Genomic DNA, 22,312 nt, shown 5'->3' with positions numbered 1-22,312 from the left:
TCTGTTGGTAATACCTTTGGTTGTACTGTGTGTGTGTGTGTGTGTGTGTGTGTGTGACTGTATGAATGTGAAATAGTGTCCTTTATGGAAAAGCTGATTCCAATTTCAGGGCTTAAGAGAAGTTCAAGACAGGTCAGGTTGTACAATGATGGATTAAAACATTTAAAAAACGATTTTTTGACATTTGTTTGCCCATCTCCTGAACTACATCTTAAGGATCTAACGCTGTAATGACTTATTTCTGAGGTTCTAAATGTGATATTTACTGCACACAGAGGGAGTGAGACTTCATTGTCTGCTCAGGACACTATGTCTTTTTATAGAAAATATATGTTGGCTGCTGCATAAATATTTGAAATCTTATATATGGAACCTTTAAAGGGAGTGAGGGCTTTCCCCCAGCTGGATGCTTGTGAATGGAATAGTAACAGCCAATCACCATGAGACGGGCGACAGATCCTTAAGTAAATGTGTATCATCTCGATTGCAAATGGTCCAACAACCTAAACGATTTTTTTTTTACTCCTTATAATAATGGGTATTGATCCCAAAATACATCATCAATTAGGCTTTATTCTGTTTAGCCTAACCGAAAGCAAGAATATAAAGGGAAACTACCAGTCTGCTATCAGCATGTCCAGTTAATTTGCTCAGTAAGCTAACAGAACATTGCATTTTCTCTCATTCCTTGTGTTCTACATGCACCTTCAGTATGGGAGTTTTAGCCAGGGACCTAGCGACCTAGTTTTAGCCAGGGATTTAGCGGCAATGATTTGGCACAATACAATGTATGTAGTGCCCAGTGCATATTTGAGACCCTTGTACAGAGTCCTAGTTTCAAAGTGAGACATCTGGAAATATTGAAATTTGAGACATAGACAATGTTTTCAAACACCTGACGAGACCTTATTGATGCAACAATTACTAATACAAATTCCAATGTTACATCAGTGAGAGATTCAAGAACAGGTAGTATCACAGGTGTAGTAGCAGAGGACTGGGCTCAGCATGACAGTTAAACTGTCAACTGAAGGAACGTGGCAACAAAGCAAAAAAAAAAAAGAAAGATCCTACAGGGCAACTCACAAAGATTGGCAGCTATTCTTAGTTTTCCCTATAAATGTCTTAGATAAAGTTTCTTCAATGGTCACAATGGCAGACCTTTAAAAGAATGCTCCTAGAGAAACATGTTGCAAAGCCTGACTGATGCATGTGCTGGGATATTTCAGGCCTTTCAGCTGTTAACTGTAACATTGGTGTAATGGTGTTAATATCAAGAACAGTAAACTGCAGAAATGTATGTATTTAAGTTTAGTTTTTGTCAATTAAACCTGACTTGACATAGGGTTCAATAGTTACTATTTAAAATAATGAACATATGTATGTTTGCTGTTCACAATGTACGGTGACAAAAACAAATGTATTCTTTAAATGTCTCTTTAAGTAAAACCATTTCACAAAATGTTTAGATCATAGATTTTTGGCAAATGTTGTTACTCTCACATATCAGTATCACTGTGAGGTTTTCTTCTAAATTACTATCTGTCAAGCAACTGGACCCATGAGAAGCAGTTAATATTTATTGAGTTCTTTTGTGTTGACAGTAAACTAACCACCTATCAACGCTGTGTCTGTAAAATGTGAAATAACTATGTTAAAGTGAAATAAAGTTTAGACATGGGAACCCAGACCTCTGTAAAATAACCCTCTTCTTTGTAAAGCCTCCGTGGTGAGATGTTGGTGAGTCGATTTCTGACACCAGGACAATAGACGAGTGGACCAAATAACCCCCTATCATCCATTCTTTTGTCGCCGCCACCCACTCATCTATCGTTTTCCCTTAAAGCATAAAAGGGGGCCAAACAACCAATAAATGCCAGTTTTCAATGTGTGGCGAAGTCACTACTGAGGTGGTAATTATAGTCATTAGGCCTCTGTAGGGGGGGGGTCATGTATACAGAAGTGCTCTATTTAGATGTAGCTGATCCACAAGCCTGGGTACAGCATTATTTGAATATACTAACCTCAACAACCTGGCTTAAGGCAGAACTAATTTCCATTTACTGTAAAGAGTCTGTATCCTCATTTCCTTGCATTTTGCAGGTCTGTCTTTCTGTTGTGCACATTCACTCTGTCGCCATACTGGTCTAATTTGGGCTACTAATATGTTTTGGGTTAAAACAGAATAAAAACAGAATTTAAAATGATCTTCGTCCAGATGAGCATTTTATCGTTGAATCAAAAAATAAAGGTTTACCTTATGTTATCTAAAATATCTTTGTCCAGAATAACACCTGAGAAAGCATATTACATGACGTTTCACATACACCGCTCATGTGCACGTTGGTGTAAACAGGAAGCAGGTTGCCTACTCTGCAGTTGGTTTAGCAGTGTGGATGTTGTTGTGTTAAGGTTAGTGTACATCTCTAGGTAATAAATGCAAGTTTATGAGGACCCCCCCCCCTTTACCTACATGGAGGGTCTAAGCATGATGTTGTATGTCATCGCCATGCCTGTAGGTGAGGAATATTCTTTGGCTTCTGTGTAGATACAGTTTGTAGTCAAAAGCAGTTAAAAGGAAAATGTATAAATATTAAATGGTATGTTCTATAGATCTCTGGAACCTCTTGTATGTTTTCAAACACATGGATATATATTAAACATAACTCTAATGACATAAGACATAATGACAGGCAAGGTAAACAGAAGGGGAGTGCAAGTTACCGATGTTGGGATGCTTGAGCAGACGGCAGATGCGGGCCTCTCGCTCCAGCTTCTGGTGATCTGTAGAGACAAAAAAAGAAATAATGACACATCTGTCGCTTGTGTCAGGGGGGAGCCCTCCTGCAATTCTTCAAACCTCTCCACGGAGATTCCACATATTAAACACCGCCCACCTCTCCCTCCTGCCGGGAACAGATGAGCAGTAAGAGCAACTGTCACAAGTCATTACAGTAAACAGGAGGACAGGGGATTAATCTAAAGGAAACGTCTCCAGAATTACTGCTAATGCAGTAAATGTTCAAATCAGCATATTGAGGTCACAATATAAACCAGCTTCTATGGATCATCACAGCTTCTCTGCTCATTCACACAAATACACATTTACTACACTAAAGAATAGGATTGGCATTGTATAATGACTGAATAATAAAGAAGAATTTCATTAAGACCACAAATATATTAGAGATATACAGCCTGTGACCAATATGCCTTCATTATGAAGGGTTACAACAACTGTAGCAGTCGTTCTTTTGGGAGCTTTGACTAAGTTACAGCTCAGCCTCTACTGATGTGATCATTGTTTTAAACCCGTCTCTCCCCAGTACATGAAAGTGTAACACTGCTTTGGAGTAGCCCTTTCATTCACAGCCTAACAAACCAAAGCAAAGCCAAAGAGGCTAAGCTGGAAGTATTGGCACATTTATGAGCGGCACATTTTCAGGACAGTGCTAAAAAGACAAAAAACACAGATGGCGTTGTGTGTATAAAGATAGCAGTTAAAAGGGATTGATCATTGCAGCTATATCCCTGTGGCAGTGATAAATGCATCTGGGAGGATAAGATGTAAAAGACAGAGACAAAAAGAGTGGAGACATGTAAAAAATGGAAATCATTTGTTGAAAGAGGCAAAAAACTAGCATAATCACAGACTATTCAGCAGCTCTGTGGCACCATGCGACAAAGCAGTCAGTCAATCATTTTCTACGTTGTAAATAAATTCTTACAAGAGTCTCAGATATGAAATTTACTGTTGAAATTGGAATTAGTGGTTCAACAAATTGGTCTCAACTCAATGTCCCACACTTTTTCCCCTTTAACTCTAACACATGGTCGTCATCCGCAACGTTGGGATTGTTGAGTCAAACTACAATGTTCAATAAAATGTATTTTCAGGCTTAAAAACACATTGATGGAAAACAGCAGCTAAGCTGGCATGTCAACAGATGCATTGCCAAGTTCCATCCCCCAATAAAGACCATGAGAAACTAAAGAAAGCTCTGGTAAAAACAAGTGGGTGTACCTTATCATCATGTCAGAGATATAGCTGAAGTGTGTGTGTGTGTGTGTGTGTGTGTGTGTGTGTGTGTGTGTGTGTGTGTGTGTGTGTGTGTGTGTGTGTGTGTGTGTGTGTGTGTGTGTGTGTGTGTGTGTGTGTGTGCGCGCGCGTGCTGAAGCTCAATGAAAACCAAACCACCTATTGTGAAGAAAAACATAAAAATCACAGACCCAAAATCCAAATTAGGGCTAAATAGTGAAAATATAACCATTTCGACTTGCTTGTTTGGTAACACAACCATTATGATACATATAGTAGTGGTCTGTTGCCACTGACAATGTGTCATAAAAAAGCTACGCCCTTATTAACCAATTGACATTTACATATGATCAGGCCTCCGTGTTGTTTAATCCAGGTGCCGTATTTGATCTCTGTTTGACAGGCCTTTTTATTCATTAACTATGAGCATGTGAAGTGTATAAATGTTAACATCCACTTACAGAATTTGCTCTTCTGTGAAGTACACTCACACAGTGGAGTTTTTATTTATTTTAACAGGTTCTGTCCTGTGCCAACTCTAAATCACACATCCTCTCCTGCCACTCAGAGAACAGTAGAGTTGTTGTAGAGCAAACTGTTGTAGCAATAATAGATTTCTTTCCCTGAGTTTGAGGCAAATTAAATTGAGTGGTTGTTTTCAAGGTGGGGTCTAAGTAAATACACTCTGAAACCAGGATGACAACAATTTTACTTTTGTGTCCTGGAGACAAAAAAACAAATCAAATGTTTTATCAGCACTTTGACTTTACTTGATTATACTGAATGAATATTATAAGCAATAATGTACAAATAAATGAAGCAAACCGGTCGATTGATCTAAAAGCACTAATACACTGTAGCAAATGCAATGGCCGCACAAGTGTTAATGCAGCTAGGTAGCTAACTGCCATTAGCCAGTAAGAACAGGAAGTGATCCTCTCACGATTCAAGACCCCTTTAAAAGAAATGAAGTGGACACATCAACATAGCTTCTCCGATGGGTTCTATATAAATGTAATCGGGGTAAAATCAAATCTAGATACAATCTGAAATTGAGACCAACATAATACCAGGTGTAAATGATTTCTAAGCGGTGTCACCGGGTTCAGAGGGTTTTGAGGATGTTGAATTAATGAACACCAAGTTACCAAAAAGACTTCTAAATATTTAACAAACAGCTCTTGTTGTAGTATGTATTATTCACCATTGTGGATGAGAAGTGGGCATGAAACAGCCACATGAAACTGGGTCTTCTATGAAAATGGAGGTACAGTGTCAGGTGGAGCTCATGTGCAACAACAGGAGATGACACTGCCTTAAAATAACGTCAGAATACTGTAGGCTGTTTAACCAACAATGACATTCATGAAGATTTGCGAAAACATGAGGCGATAAACATGACAGCAGTTTGAGGTACATGTGATCATTCGTAGCCAAGCTACCACCAAAGTCTCTTCCTTTTTCTAGAACCAATGCAGAGACAATATTTCACAAAGAGACAATATTGAGATATGACACACTGCCATCAGTTCAATTCATCAATTCATCAGTTGATTGATTCCTGGTCCAGACTGAAACACCTCAACAACAGCTATAAAATCCTATTCATTCCACATTACCAGACGATAAATCCCCATACCTTTGATGATGCACTGACTTTTCCTCTTGTACCACATTGAGGCTGAAATGTTTTAGTTTGAGTGAAATATCTCAAAAACCTTTGGACAGATTTCAGTGACGTTTACTTTTAACACTCATGTTCCCCCTCAAGACACATTTTAAGACATATGAGCCAGTGGTTGTAGAGTTGGTCAAGAAATAAAAAAGGAAACTGCAGTAGAGATATATAAACAAGCGCAACCACAACCAGCACCCATGTTTCACTCCTCTGCGATCCTATCTTGGCCGCAATCAGATGTCATGGCACCATCTCTAATCACACCTTGGTATACAAGTCTCTTAATCCTAACAGCACCGATGACATGTGCTTTCACAGAGGTTGTAATCCTCGTGGTCACAGGGTTGAAGACAACTTCTCTCCCTTTCTCCACATCCCCATTTCTATCCAACCCTTGGCTTGCTCCTAATCTGTGATGTAACAGGATTGACACTCGCGATCTCCAACCACAAGCAACTGGTCTTCTCCTTCTATACTCTGTCATTTCCTTCCTTTGCTACACTGTCTTCATTATCAGTCTGCTGCATGTTATTTGGAGCTGTTACATGCATCTTTCCAATAACATCCAAAATACAGTATTAAAAAAATTGGGGGGTTAACAGGTGTTATTCTGTTATTGACGCTGTTCAGAGACAATGTGATTATTGAATAGTTCGTGATAATGTAAATGGGAGAAAAAAATTGTTGAAGGTGTTACAATATTAACTCTTTCATTGATTATATTATATTATTTATAGTTACATATAATATATATACATATATATATATATATATATATATATATATATATATATCAGTATTCAATCCTAGTTCTGCAATGACAGAAACAAATCTTTATCTACACTTAGCTGTAGGCAATATGGATGTTTCCAAGACGGACAGAGCTGTTGTCTCTTTAACTCAGTAATATATGTGGGACCCGAACACACAAGGTGCAAGTGTTTTGATAACCTAACCCTTACCCATAAGTATCAGAGCTGGTGTTGAGCATGATTTATGGCTGCGAGATCCTGCACACACATCAAGCTGTTAAGTTTTATTTAGGACTGCAGACCTATGAGTCAGGTAGCAAGTAAAAATAAGTAAGAGCAAAACTTGGATTCGTTTCAGTTTTTTAGTACGTATTTGACTCAGACTTTTGCTTTCTATTTTCACTGAACAGAAGTTCCTCTGGCAATAAAAATAACTGCGGCTGAAATGGTACACGGATTTTATGCAATCCTTGGCTGAAATCCGATGTCTTCAGCAGTTGGATGTTTAGAGTTCTTTAAGGACATGCACACAGGTACACTGTTCATTGCCTATGTTTAGTCTGTGTACCCCTCACATCTTTGCCAAAAATGACTTGATTTTTTCTCCCTAAAAAGACCCATAGGTAAAACATTTGAATAAATAATATGCAAGATACATAACTCCTTGTATTGTTTATTTACACATAAACATGTCTCTTAGAAATATCTACATACATACTACTCCAACATGACATGTGTGGCTGGTGGAGTTATGCACCTGAGTTTGAACCTTTTAGAGCATTTCAATCAAGAATAAATTGGTTCAGAACCAGCAAAGTTAATTCCCAGCTAAAACCAAAAACTAACAAATATTCTATAGGTTCGAAGGAGCTTCTTTGGGCATTATTCAATACCCTTCATTAATGAGACATCCTTGATTACAATGGTTCTGCTCAAAACTGGTGGGAATGTTGGCCGGTTTGTTAGGTTCTAAAAATTTAACAGAATCAGTTAAGAAACCTAACCATAAGAAGAGATTATTTGGTGGAAAAGTGCTATTAGTTGGAGTAGTGAAACAGCCCTCGGTCTGAGTCTTCAAACATCAGCCAAAAAACAAAGCTAGGATTCACAGGCCACTTCACCTCATCACAGCACAAAAAGCATTTTAACCCCATGATGTTTCACAATCATGAATCCAAGACCTTGGTGTGATTCACTCTGGTGCTGGCCCATTTAGAAAACCCTCATTAACTCCCAAACATCTTCACCAAGCCAGAGAAAACGAGGACAGCAGCTATTTTCAAGGCAGAGGACTGATCAGATGAGCGGCCTCCACAGTACTGCAAAGCAGCACATCTGGCTCCTCATCCAGAGCCTGCAGGTTCAGTCACTTAACAAAATAATCCCTCAATGTGCCCAGACAGTCATTACTGTCACAAAATCATCTCAAAACTAGCACATTTTCAGAAAAGCCATTACCTCATTTAAAAAAATTTAAAAAAAACATTCTTTCAATCTACTAACCTTTGACCGCTGAGTAAGTAGAAGAAAGGAATCCATCATTCCTCATTTTCACTTGCTGTTATTTAAAAAATAGGTGTTTAATGGATTTTGTTGCCGAGAGACTGGGAGAGTCAATGTAATAAGAAAATGTCAAAAAGAAAGGGATAAAAATCACACTTCGGACACCAGCCTACCTATATCCTAACCCATTTTATTTTCTTATTCCCCTAGGCAACATCCCGACTCTCATTCCCTGGCTCTCCCCTTTAAATGCCCACTCCAGCAGACAGAGCTACCCCTTTTCAGGTGATGCTAGGACGTGCAGTTTAAGTCAGAAGGAATGGAGAAAAAGGCAAGGATGGGTGGAGGATACAATATGTGGAACAGTGTTACAGTTTCTAGAATTTAAGGGACGTTATTAACATACTTATTTACAAACTGAAGAAATGGGTCAGTGTCTGTGGTTTTTCTTGGGTTTTCTGTTACAGTTGTCAAATGTTCTCCTTCTGTTCAAAGGGTGTCTTGTGGAGTGCCCCAGGGAACTATCCTTGGTCGCATGTGTTGACTATTAATCGTAGCCAACTGAAAAGTAATCTATAATATATATATATATTTATTATGTAATATTTGATAAACCATTAACTGCTTTTTTTTTAAACAAAAGAGAAATATAGTTTCTAGCTTTTCAAATGTGAGAATTTGTTACTTTTTGTCTTGATACACCATAAAAGAATAAGCAAGCAATTAGATAACGTCACCCTGGATTTTTGGAACCTGTCAGGAGCATTTTTAGCAATTTTCAACCATTTTACATAACAAATAATAGAGTTAACTATTGGAAGATTATACATTTATAGTGTAAGTAATATCCCTTTGTATGATAGCCTGTTGTACCGTTCGTCCAAACATCCATCAGTTCCTCACGACTGAAGTTAAGAAACAGATGCATCAAAACTTCCTGCATCTGAATATTGATAAGTTTGATATGAGTCACTGCTCCTACTCTTTTCCCCAAGGCTTATTTCATGGGTTCCTTGTCGAGCCATGCACATACTGATGGGCTGCAAGAATACAGGATATTTTTTCATTGAGGTGTACATCACAACGCCGGCTCAGTCAGCCTCAGACATTGAGAAACATTGTGGAGGAACCATTTTTCAAAAGCAGTTTTCTATCAACCCCATAAATAAGTGGTAATCCTGAATGCCAAAACTAAGTAAGTTGCAAGCTCTTTGGTTTCTTGTTCAAGACGGCCGGGGAGTCCAAACACAAATCCTTAGCATACTGGCTCATGAATAAGAAAATCACTTGAGGGCTGTAAGCAAACTTCTCACCGACAATGTGTCGATCCTCATTGCGCAGCCTTACAGAGAGGTGATAGGTCTGCCACATAGATCTATTCTGATGCTCGAGCTGACAATCATTATTAGCAATCATAATAATCATGGATTTATTTACTGGTGGAGCTGCTATGCTCTGGAGACTCGTATGTAGGTGTAATTGCAGGAATTGTAATAAGAGGGGCCTGTCAAAATGCAATTAGCAGTAGTTATCTAGGATTCTTGATGTGTGCATTGATGTGTGCCACTCCCTGTGTGTTGTCTGCACATAAGCTGACGAGGGGTTGAACAGAGGGAGTCAGCTGCTTTCTTAAGGGAAAAGTAAGAATAGCAAAACCTTGCAGCAGCAAAAAATGCCCTGTGTGCTTCAGACTAAAATTGTTGGACCGTCCCTTTCCTGATGACCGAATTCAGAGGGAAAATCCAGAAGTCACAAACTCTTCACGCAAAAGACTTCGGCAAGTATGCCGACATGTGGAAGAAGGCCCGTTTAACGATGGGAAACATTTTCTTGTCAAGGCCAATTTCAATGTTAATGACATTGTTTGAGGGCCATACTGAATAACTGAATCACAACAATGTCACACCGATCTTTCTAATGTGAATGCTAGAATTGCTTCTCTTTGGCAAGGCATCTAATGTCAGACTGTAGTGATGATGATGCTTCTAGTGGAAACAAGGCTCCTTCACATCTTGTCACATTGCCATAACATTGTCTCTGTCAAGAGACTGATAGAGTCCAGGGTTATTCCCATTTGTACGGTTCATCACACCAGGTCTATGAAGACATGCAAAAGACAAAACTCTTGAAGAAAGGCTGCAGCACTATAATGCAAACAGGATGAGGTTTTGAGTGCAGGTCTTTTGCCCAACCTTCAATTGTGGTTACTTTTGCTTTGAGATGTGATAATGAAGAAGAAACCTTGGGTGTTGCATGATGTTTCATTCTCAGCCTTCTTTGTCGTAATTTTTTTAATGTGCGACAAATACAGTGACAGCTGTCTGTGACATAACCTTAAAGGAACCAGTGACATCCCCTAAGGACAACTGTCAGTACTTTCTTCATGAATTACATTTTTTGTAAAACAAAAAATGCTCTTTGTTTTTCACGTCTATCTCCAGTGTGTCCATTTGTCCTGCTTCAAATTCAAATCATATTCGACTCAACTCCACCGTCTCAATCTGGGCTTCCTCAGAGACCAAATCCTGTGGTACAGCAAAACACACTCAGACACATACTGCAAACAAGGCTAAGTTGTAGCCAAATCGCTCTGGCCTACTTAAAGCCACAGAGCATTTTCCATCCAGAGCCTAGACTTAGCCACCGTACCATCTCAGAGACCACACAATGTTGTCCAAACCATAGATGGCTGATGTTGCCATCGTGGTAACATGGGGTGAAAAGGGCAGGAAAATGAATTCAATACAACATGTGAGATGTCTGGAAAAACCAGCTATTCAAAAGCAGCAGCAAGCTTTCTCAGTGACAACTCTGCTTCCTTATCAAGGCAGAGAAGAAGGGAAGCTGGAGCATTGGTACTGTATGTTTGTGTGGGAGACGGCATCTATTTAAGCTCCATCTATCATATGTCCATGCCATATTTGCCTGCCTGTTAGCAGTAAAACAGGAAAACAAGAAGCATAGACATCATGGAGTGCATCAGTAGAGAGAGAAAAAACAACAACACACAGATGTGACGTGTATGAGGCTAAAAATAACCCGTGCCAGGAAACCACAGCACATGCCCACACACAAAAAACACACACAGAGACGGACTGATGCTGCCGTGGGCAAGAGCAAAGAGCAGGTGTGACTAACATTCAGAGTGTGTGTGCCTGGATTGAGATGGAGGTGAGGAGGGAAGAAGGGGAAAAAGAGTGTTAGAGGCTGGGTCATTTGCACTCGTCATTGGTAGTAGATATTCTTAATCTTGCTACTTTTATTCAGCCATCATCCCTACGTGACAGGAGTGAACTTTGGGATTTCTAAAAGGTTAAAAGGGGAAAATTGAGTGAAAATCCCTGCTGCGATTTTACTAATCTGGAGCAAAAATGTATCTGCAGCTCACATAAGACACGGATGATTACAGATTTTCAGTGAGCGCTAAAACCAAACTAATGGTGAATATAAATGTTTGTTCTCTGCACCCATACCGTGCTGTATTATCATTCATCTTCTACAAGTTTTCCATTCTCGCTCTGACAAGCAGCAAGAGGCCTCGTCAGTGGACATTAAGCCTTGCAAATTGTCAGACCAGTGCTCGACCACAGTAAAATAACCTATATAGTCACTTTTAGCACCCTACAGATACACTTTCTACCCGGCTATTCAAGCTATGGTGGCATGTTGATATGACAAGTCAGCGTGAGGGCAGGCAGGTGGCACCGCTGGGGGGAAGCTGCTGTCAGCGCGCTGCCCGCTATCAACAGCAGCCAGACACTCTGACGCCATCAAGAGCAGTCAGTGCGACATCCATCATAATCCTGCATCTGACAGTCCAGCCTCCTGACACACGCCACACACACACACTCAGCTCTCAGTCCTGATGAACTGGAGTCTGTGAGGATCTGGATGTTAAGTAATGAGTAGGGAATGACTAAGTGCAGAGATTAACATCAGTGGCAGAAATGCCTAACAAACATATGGCTAATATCTGTAAATTGATATTCAGAGGACTGGTGATAAAAGGACAGGGTTTCTAAAATGCAGGATTCAATACAGACTGTGGTGATGTACACAAAGCCTCTGGGTTTTCACCACCTTTCTTTACCTTCTTTTTTTATTTTTAATACTAATAGCCAGATTGCAATTACAGGACATGTACTGATGGCTTGGACTGTTCATGTGATAAAGTTGATGTAGTGTAAACAGGAAGAGGACAGGCCCAGCTGTTAGACAGAGAAGGAAGGAGGGGGAGGCTGGACGCACCAGCTGGGTTTCTGTGCCGAGTACTTTTTCCCCAAGGGGCAGTGAATTGCACAGTGAGGGATGCTCTTTTTCTTTATTTAATGGTGCCCTGGTCAACTCTGCATTGTCAATACAAAATTTTAACATGTCTGCAAATGGGAGATTTACTAAGAAACACTTTTTAACATGAATCCATTCTTCATTTTTCCCCAGGCTTAAATCCTAACAAAGATAGGAATAAAAATGTCTGGCATTGTTATCTGGTGTCATCATCATTGCACTATACAACTTAATTTCTTGACTTCAGTGATATGTGTTATGTGAAAAAATAATGAATTAATTTGCAATAACTTTAGCAACAAAAAAGTTGAGAAAAATGTCCAGTTTTTTTGTATTAACCAATCATCTGTCATACATTAGGTCACAATGACGTCATTATGAAATGGCATTAGTACAATATAAAAATTTGTAAAAATTTGGATAACTAAAAGACAATGTAATCGCATGAACTATATGGAGGTAAAATATGGAGACACTGTTGACACTTTCATTTGTAACCCCCCGCTCACTCATGTGACAACACATTAAACACAATGGCTGAACAGTAACTCCATTACAGTGTCAAAATACCAACACCTAGGTGCTTTAACACTGTAGTGTCAACCATCACAAACAATGTCAAAGTCTGATGGTGTCATTTGGGGTTTCAGTTCTCACCAGCACTTTTACCTGCAGCCTTGATTTAATGTACACTGAGACTCAAACCAGACAGGGATGAGGTGTCAAACTGTTTTAACAGCTCTTCAACTGCCTCTCACCTCAGAGCGGGTTACAGCTCATTTCAGCTTTCTCTGCACAGAGGAAGTTGAAGCTTTCCACAGACACTCACCCGAGCTCTGATATGGTGCAGGCTTTTCTGCTGAAGGGACTGGAAGTCTGGTTTGGTGTCTGTCTAGTACATGCGCCAAAAATACCTCTTAACTACTACTACTCTATTCAAACCAAAATGGGTATTTTTATGTGGTGACAACAGAACCTTTATTCCACCATAATTGAAACAGGCCACTCTATAGCCTGCTGTCCTGTTACCCCTCAGTACACAATGGGGAAACTTGACATCAGTCTCAGTATTCAATCGATTTGGTGACACAAAATGACGGCATGATCAAAGACAGCTTTCAGACATTTGGACTGGACACTAAACTGGGACAAGCATACTATGACGGATGACGTTTCACAAGTCCTCCATAACAGAGGAGTGTGGAAGGTATGTATAGCATTTTCACTATGGACATTTGTCTAATTAATAAACATGGCAATCACTGACAAGACTAAAAACCTGCAGAGCCTTCTTGAAAAACTGCTTTTACAGTTTCCCTCCATGAGAGATGGTCAAAGGAGTGACATGACAATAGAGAAGACATTTCTTTAGCAGGGTCAAAGAGCCAGGTAAGTAAAAATAATGAACTGGAGAGGGAGAAGAAGGCAGGACTGGAGGGGGATTATATACCAGGTCGAGAAGTACAGAGAATCGTGTGAGGGGAGGAGGCAGAAGGAAATGTGAGCCACACACACACACACACACACACACACACACACAGGAAGTGATGCACGCAGGGAGATGACACAGGGCGAGGAGGCAAACCAGCTTACAGATTTCTTTTAGCTCCAATTTTTTTATGCCGCCATTGGAAACACGAAGACTTGCAGGTGGAATGAAGCGTTACAGATGGTTTCTAAGACAGCCCTCACATCCCCTACCTGTTTACAGTACACTCCTCTGAGGCAACAAAATATTTATAGAAAATGTTCCCACTGTGTTGCTCCCCAACACCCCCACCCCAACCCCATTCACAACTGTTCTGTCTTTACACTTCTTTGCTTTCTGCTCTCAAGGGAGCGGAGTCGGAGGGGAAGATGGAGCAGAAATCCGGGGAAGAGCTACTAGTTTATCCGTCCGTCTATGAAACGGATATCTACAGTACATCTGCTGCTCTGCCTGGCTGCCTGTACCACTTCTGGCTGCCTGTCAACCCACCAGTAATTTAGAAATCACAATGAAACAGAATTGAAAGGATGAGGCAACAGCGATACCGCAGCGATCTCACGAAGCAAATGTTATTTAGTGCAATGTTACAATGCATATCTTGTGCAATATAAACCAGTGCTGTGTGGAGCAGTAGAGAGCCAGCGCATTGAATGCCTGTGTGCAGTTTGCGTTGTGATGAGAGCGGAGCCGAAAGACGCAGGGAGCTCAGTAAATCCCTCTCTCCTTGCTCTCAGGCTGAGTGCCCACTGAAAGGCCCGACCCTTAAATCCCCTCTGCTGCCTCTAATCTGGGACTGGAAGAGGGCAAGTGCCCCGGCTCGCACATAAAACTGATAAGAGGAAGAGTTCCTCTCCCGACAAGTTGAGTGCAGAACATAAACCCGGCAGGAGGTCAGACTATGAGCGGTGTTCTCACACCGATTGATTTTAAATACTACTAAACTACAAACCACTGAACAAGGAAATTATCAACTTGCAATTTACCTGTATTCTCTTTTTTGCATGTTTTTATTATGATGTATTTTTATTTGGTCTGTGTATTAGTTCTTTTTTCCTCTCTGCATTTCTACAGTTGCCTATTATGGCTGTTACAAAAAAACCTAAATTGATTTAAAGTTTGAGGCCGATACTGATAATAGGGAGTAAAATATTTCCTAAAAAGATAAGATAAAGATAATTTGGCAATTATTCATAAACGATATAATATATTATAAATAACACAAATCCTATCAAATATAAAGAGCTTCAATTTGGAAAATAAACAAAATGCACATCTTTTCTGCATTGTTAATCTCTTTGCAAACATTGTATTGATCACTGTAAATATCTAAACAAATAAATGAAGATTGCAAAAGATTTGGAATGGACAAACAGTGTAATGACACCATTTCCAAAAGTGTTTCTCTGCATTATAGATTGTATAAATAAAAGTTTTCATATATGCAAATAATGGCAAACATAAACACTGATAGCAATAGGTCTATGAAAGCCTCATATCAGACAATTTGCATTGGCTTAATAATACGTTTGTCTGACTCTAATCGCTATGGGACAGCCATACATCTGATACGACTGTTATTGGCAAATAAATCACTGTTTTTAACTCTTCACATGTTCATTTTAGAAACGATTACTTCGCAGGACTGTTGCACTCATTCCCATGGTTGCCCAGGGGTTGTTGCCATAAAGCAAGTTTGATTTTATAAACAAAACTGCAGAAACTTCATTATAACATGGTATTTTACTCGAATGTACGGATTTATTCTCTCTTTAGATTATGTGCTTGTGCTACAACAATTCTTTTAATTTTTTCTGTCAAGATCTTAAAGTAAATGAGAGTGATTATAGCATTTCATAGCATTTCAAGAGTACCTGTGACAGATGCATCATAGCTTTAATGCTGTTAGGAAGAGGTGTTTTTGTGTCAGTATACTGTTCAGACAGACACACAAGCTCACACATGCCCAGAATCCCGAGTTCCCACAGCTGTTGTTCCCAGTGGAACAGTATCCTTGGAAAACACAGATCTCCAATCCATGTTTCACATCCTGATCCCAAAGCAAAGCACATTCCAGGTTGGGCACCTCATTAGGTGTTCTCTGCTGAAAGATGCTGCCATGATAGCTGTCTACACCCTGCGTGACTCAAGAAAAAGAAAGGGCTCTGTTGATGACAAAGTCCTGTACTTGTAAATTATTTTAAGTGGAGCTATTTTTGGTCTGAACACATTTTACAGAAGACATATGCCACAGTGAAGACGTTAAGTGCATCATTTCAACAAGTTTCACCAGGAGGCGACAGCGGTAATTAATCCAACAGTGGGTTGACAGGATTAAATAATCAATAGTCAATTAATTGTTTCAGAAGGATGGGCTGATAAATGTGCACGCTGCTCTGAAGAAAGATTTAACTCATTTAAGAAAAGTATCAATCTTTATGTGATGATCAGAGTCGATATTGTGGCGTTATTTCAAATAAATCAACGTCTGAGAGAGAGAGAGACAGAGAGTGTGTGTGTGTGTGTGTGTGTGTGTGTGTGTGTGTGTGTGTGTGTGTGTGTGTGTGTGTCCACTAGCAGTTTCCAGAATTTGGTCGGGAGGTGGGTTGCAATGCTTTATGCAGGAAAAAACCTGGACAGGCCTGTCAATGATCTAAATATCTTTAATTTATTATGTAGGGCACCATCTGATGGCCACATATATTGACAAGCATGGCACATGGAACACCATTTATCTCAGTTCTAGCAGTCTTTTGCAATACGTATATTGTGCAGGTTGACATTGCAATGACAAATGTATTGTGCAGCCCTAGTGGAGACAATAAGCCATTTTAGGAATAAAAGCGTGCATGCGAGTGTTCAAGTTCCACTGGAATACAGTAACTGAAATATGTTTTTACACTCTAGCAGCAATAGACCAACCCTAATCTTTACAGATCTCCTGCCCACCTTTCAATAACTGACACATCTCTGCAAGCCTGGGCCTGCTTTAACAGCCGCAGGACCAACTACCCTGAAATGTGCAAGCAACTGGGTGTCACACGTTCCAATGGGTAAAAATATTTCAAAACAATACAGAAATACACACATCTGCATAATGCATGCTCACAAACATAAAGGGAGGATAAGACATGCAGGGAAATAGTTAGTGCTGCAGTTATGTAGGGTCTAAGAGATTAAGGTTACAAGCCTGAAAAGAAAGTGTTTGCCCTCCAATGGAGATCCATGGAGCTTCAGAACTTGTCTTTACATTTTTACTCATGGTCAACAAGGCTGACTATGTGGCTTCGGTGAACATTTTGTCATTACGAGCACTGACACTGGGAGAAGTCACCGGCTAACAAGTTATGACTTCGCTAGCAATGAACGGAAACAGTCACACATCTGGAATTGCGAAGATGAGCCCCAAAAGAGTCAAAATCTATGAGTTTGGTAAATAACCTGAAAACAAAGTTGGAGCAGTCACATGTAAGAGTTGGAGAATTCCACAGAAATGCTGCTAATTCACTTTGAAGGGGGTGACGTAATGCATTGCCGAACTGCATTGCTGTTGCTTTGCCTCGCTTTGCTTGTGTTGGTTTTTGCAGGAATTATAGCGCAGGCAACAGCCGATCAAATCACAATTATGCAAATGAAAGTCCTGTCTGACATCAAAATGAAGCTGAGAAAGGAGACAGAGGCAGCTGGTGAACCTGGTATACGCTCATCTATTATGCTCATTTCCCTTTAGCATTGCCTGGACAGCTAGCACGGGGTGTTAGCATGAAAGCCGGGAATGGTGTATGTTCCAAGTGGGAAACTGATTGTTTGTTGTCATTATGGTTATGGGAGAACGATCCCGTCAGTTTCTTGACAGTTGCACAGTCTGCTCCATGGGGAATATACAAACACATACGAGCACATGACCTGTCTATCAAAGCCCAGGCACATATGGCTCTGAGTACATCCCCCACTGGCGACCTTCATTTACCGCCACCCACACACTCTTTCATCTTTTCACTCTCTTTATCCTTCGCTTTCCTTTTTTCCTCTCAATCATTTCATCCAATATTACTGGTTAGCCTCCTTCCATTCCTGTACTCATCATCATCATCTCACAAATATAACATCTCACCAAAGATATGTTACACATAAGTTAATCCATGTCTCTGAGGTTATGTACAGAGTTTATATCTATATACACACACACACACACATTAATGACAGAAACTCTGAGGAGGAAAAAGACAGGACTCGTAGGGATGAAGGAACAAATAGTGGAAGCAGGTTTTTGTAGCATTTACATTTACCATTTCATTAGCTTGAAATCTATGATGCATCAGGGTCTTTTTTTTTTTTTACAGTAACAGGACAACATGAGGATAGCTGGGATTGCCAAAGCAGGGCGACAAAGCCTCCAGGTTCGGACTGTGTGATCACTGGGAAAGGTCGACCTTGTTTAGATCCTGACACGTTTACACAGTCACTTGTGTCCTCTACACTCTTTTTCATATTCATCAATCCAGAATGTGACTTTTATTTTACCACTTGCATAAGATCTAAATGAAATAATTCAAAATAAGTGGTTCTACATGTCCCATTTTGTTTAAACCCTCCCTTTCTGGTGTATGCATACCTCTTTTACACTTTTTACACACCATCACTCCGTGACCCAGCCTCTCAGATAGAAGTTAAGTCTCAAGGCCAAAGTAAAGATAACCCTAATAATGACGTGATGGAAAAATTATTATTAATTGAAAGTCTATTTACAACATGTTAACCAAAAGCCGGTTATTTACTCATCCAGAGAGTGAACCAAAGCAAACTTGTGGGCTGTAAAACCAAAACAAGGAACTGAAAGATGCAAAATCTTCTTGTATGTAGCAATAACTACAATAATCTGGTTCATGGAGCTTGTGTGAGCTTAAAATAATCATGTTAGCAGCGACATGCCTGACCAAATTATTATCTTTATACAGAATATACACAGAACCAGGGCAAACAAGTTGTACAGATGCTAATCTTAGCTGAGCTCGACTGCGGCCAAAATCCCTCGTATCCTCTCCTGACCTGCTGCCACCAGTGTTGGGGGAGTTATTTTTGAAGTGTATTTAACTACAGATACAGAGCACATGGCCTTAAAGGATATTTGTAAATGTACTTCAAGTACTTCAATATTGTGTGTGCTATACCTGATGGCCCTAAACTCTAGTCTCTCTGATGGTGAAAGACTGAGTTTTTCCATGACGTTTTATTTTCTAAAACATTATGTTAGGAAAGCTGAAAATCCGTTAATATGAAAATAAAACTGTAAATTTGCACTCGTTCTACAGAAAGTTTTGTTTTCATTTGTTGCCCCTTGAAATAAACAAATAGTAACAGAATGTGTTTTGCAACACTGCAAATGACAGAAGAAAAACCAAGTTAAACGGGCACATGATATGATTTTCAATAAATTATCTCGAAAAGCCGGCGGTGGTATTAATCATGGTTTTATTTTCCAATGTAATATTCCAGTGTCTTGGCAACATTGCAGTGTCACTTTTCCAAAACCATCAGTGATGGATTGTACATCAATGAGACACAGCAAACTCTGCTGCCATCATCCATTTGTCAAGTGTTTCAGGGTTGCAGTGTGAACATGATTCACCATTTCACCACAAACTGGAAAACTGGAAATCTTATCCAGGATCCTGTTCTTGCAGACGCACAACAGTAAGGTGGTGATGTCTGTGTTGGCTTAAAGATGATGTTTGGTCAGCACTTTGGAAAGTCAAACCTGAACATTCTCCAAGGCTGGATTTTACAGGACGTTGAAAGTGGTAGGAACTGACATCAAGCTCACATCTTTCTGACATTGGCTAAGACGTGCTGAAGAAATGGACTTGGAAGTGTGTGGGGGAAATAAGTAGAAAAAAAGAGAAAACAGAAGAAGCCAACATATGCTTATATGAAGTTATATTTTTCTATTATTTCCCTCGTACAAACATAACTTCAAAATGTTCTACAATCTACAAAGTTACTTGGGGTCCTCAGAACACCATGTAACTTTTGTCAAGAATATGTGAACCTAATGAGCTGGTGAGATGAGAACCAGGAGATCCATCTTATCTGCCATTCACCGATAACAAAATCAGCAAACATTTGCCTATTTACAGTACATACCCAGCAGCTATGGAGGAAAACAAGCATTGATTCAGAGTTGTGTCTTTGTCCACCTGATGAATGAGGGTCCATTAATGAGTCTCCTTTCAGCTCTGTTTCGGTCTCCTGAGAAAATCATGAGGCTCCGTAGCTATTAAATGCTGCACTATGTTCACCAGCTGCCTGCCGTTAGAATAGGGGTAATCCGTGACTTTGAGCTCAACGGCTCCTGTAGCCAGGTGCGCTTTGCATTCTGAGATGCTGCTGCGTAGTAATAGCAGCAACAGCAGCTCGATATTTCATTGCACAGCAATGTTTCTCACCTAGAAATATGCACTAGTCTAGAACACAGGCCCTTTTTCTTGCATTTACTTTCTTGCTCCAGGAGCAAGACCAATTGTAAGTCAGTCTCAGCTGATCCAGCGCCAGAAATTAAGCCAGAATTTCCCAGATACCAACGCTTCCATCTTGCCGTCCTTTGACATCAGCATAATAAGAACTTGAGCTTGACCTATGTCCCATCTGCTAACATGGATCAGGCAGGGGACAACAAAATGTTTTGGCTTCACTTTTGGAAGCTGTCACGTCAACCATCTTTATATGCAGTCTATGATTATTACTCAATCTATAACTTCTACCATACTGATTTGTCAAAGCAGCTTTAGGTCTGCTGGACCAGAAGGTCAGATTGATTCTCTGGCCCCAAAACGAGCTTCTCGACTGGACATGACCCGCCACATTGCCCCACCATCTTTCACCCCATCCCCCCCCCACCTCTCTCTGGCTCATCAGCTCCAAAGGCTGTGCTTCAGGCGTGAGTCACCATTGGCCAGGAAAACAGTGTGTTTAATGAGTCAACATTTGCTGGCTTGCACTCTCCACTGAGCAGAATGGGGACTTAAGTTTAACCCCCGACTAACCTGCCTTAATTATCCAAGGCTCACAAGTCATTACAGCACCAGAGGTGTGTATTAATCATACAACTCTCTTGCATGCTGCAAAGAAATCAGAAATTTGGAAGGGTTAAATAAACCCTTGCAATGTTTGCACTTCTTATCAGCAAATGGATGAAATTGAAGTCAAGTTTTACAAGTGTGTGTTCATGTTTGACAAAGGCTGTAGAGCACAAACACACACAGAGCAGTCGATGCCAAATTTACCTTAGAGCAGCACTCTAATCGGATTCTGTCCATGGGATTAAAGGTGAAAGTGATCACACTATCGGCATGAGGAGAAGTGTGTTTGTTTGTGTGTGTCACAGACATATGAGTGAGAAAAATCCTGAGACCGTCTTTTATTTTCTGTAAATGTGGGCATGAAGAAACAATTAGTCCAGAACATATGTGCAGTGAGGTCGTGCTTGCTGAACTGGGATCATGCTTTTAGATTGACCCAGTGCACTCTGAGCTCAGTGGACTGAATCTGGTTCTCAGAAGAACCTTGAGATTAATATGTATTTTCTGCATCAGTTCTGAGCCGATGTGGAAAATACACCTGGGTACTGGCCAAACCGGGGATGATGCCCAATCCATCTTGTCCGCGAAGGGATGGAAAAATATGCCGAGCTTTGAGAGTTTTGAATGTGGCTTCAACGCACATACTGGGCGACTACCACTTCCTCCTCCTAACACTCAGCTGTCATTGTTCCAAAACCACTCATGCCCTGGAGGGCTTTTAGACAGATGTATGGCTGTGTGAGAAAACAAAGCCAGGAGAGGACATAATCCAGAGCAGTTGCAAGCGAGGAGGAGGTGAGCGAGTCTCTGACTGCGATGCAGGGATGGCAGCACGAGACTGGGATTATAAACCCTGGATTACACACGCAAGTACACAAAAACACAAATCCAATGTTGGATTTGTGTCCAAAGGACACAATACTACACAGCTAACTGTTGTGGCCAGTTTATTATTATTGGATGTTGGTGTGCAACCATCAATGTCATGACTAAAGTGGCTAAAAGTATAACAATAAAATAACATCATTGTACAATATCAAAATGATTGCCCTTGGATCCAACTTTCACAACACCTTTTTTTTTTTTTTCTTTCCAAGCTTTTAGTTTTCAGACCCAACTGATGCCAACTTAGATGACATCACTGGAGGCATTGTTGACACAGCTCCCTCTAGAGACACCTTAACTGCTCAACCATGCTTAGGATGTAGTGGATAAATACAGGCCATGAAGAAAACTAGCGATGCATGGGTGTTAGTGGGTCAATATTACCAAAGCAAGCTATGGCCAGACTGGCTGGAGATAAACAAGAAAGAGGTCATCCTTGCTGCCCGTGCTATAATTTATCTCCCTAGAGGCTTACCGAAACAAAAGACTGTTCACACTTCAAAAAGGTACGCATAATTTTGTTCCCACTTTCCTTCTCGAGTATATTGTGAAGAACAATAATCTGTGTTATAAATATTATTATTCAAAGAGAATGGGCAGTGT

At 40.2% G+C, this 22,312-nt stretch overlaps 1 protein-coding gene across 37 annotated transcripts in view; it reads right to left on the bottom strand.

Annotated features, from left to right (window-relative positions):
* Window positions 1-22,312, bottom strand: part of camk2d1 (calcium/calmodulin-dependent protein kinase (CaM kinase) II delta 1) — an 82,850-nt gene that overhangs the window by 41,886 nt on the left and 18,652 nt on the right. For all 37 annotated transcript variants that reach the window (XM_047338713.1, XM_047338717.1, XM_047338712.1 and 34 more), the window contains exon 3: window positions 2,725-2,784. In XM_047338713.1, coding sequence (XP_047194669.1) covers window positions 2,725-2,784 — 60 coding nt within the window. The remainder of the gene's footprint in view (window positions 1-2,724; window positions 2,785-22,312) is intronic.

This window comes from Hippoglossus stenolepis, chromosome 23 (assembly GCF_022539355.2).
Source record: "Hippoglossus stenolepis isolate QCI-W04-F060 chromosome 23, HSTE1.2, whole genome shotgun sequence".
Taxonomy (NCBI): domain Eukaryota; kingdom Metazoa; phylum Chordata; class Actinopteri; order Pleuronectiformes; family Pleuronectidae; genus Hippoglossus; species Hippoglossus stenolepis.
Note: the sequence above shows the minus strand (reverse complement) of the source record. Positions and strands in the feature narration are given on the sequence as shown.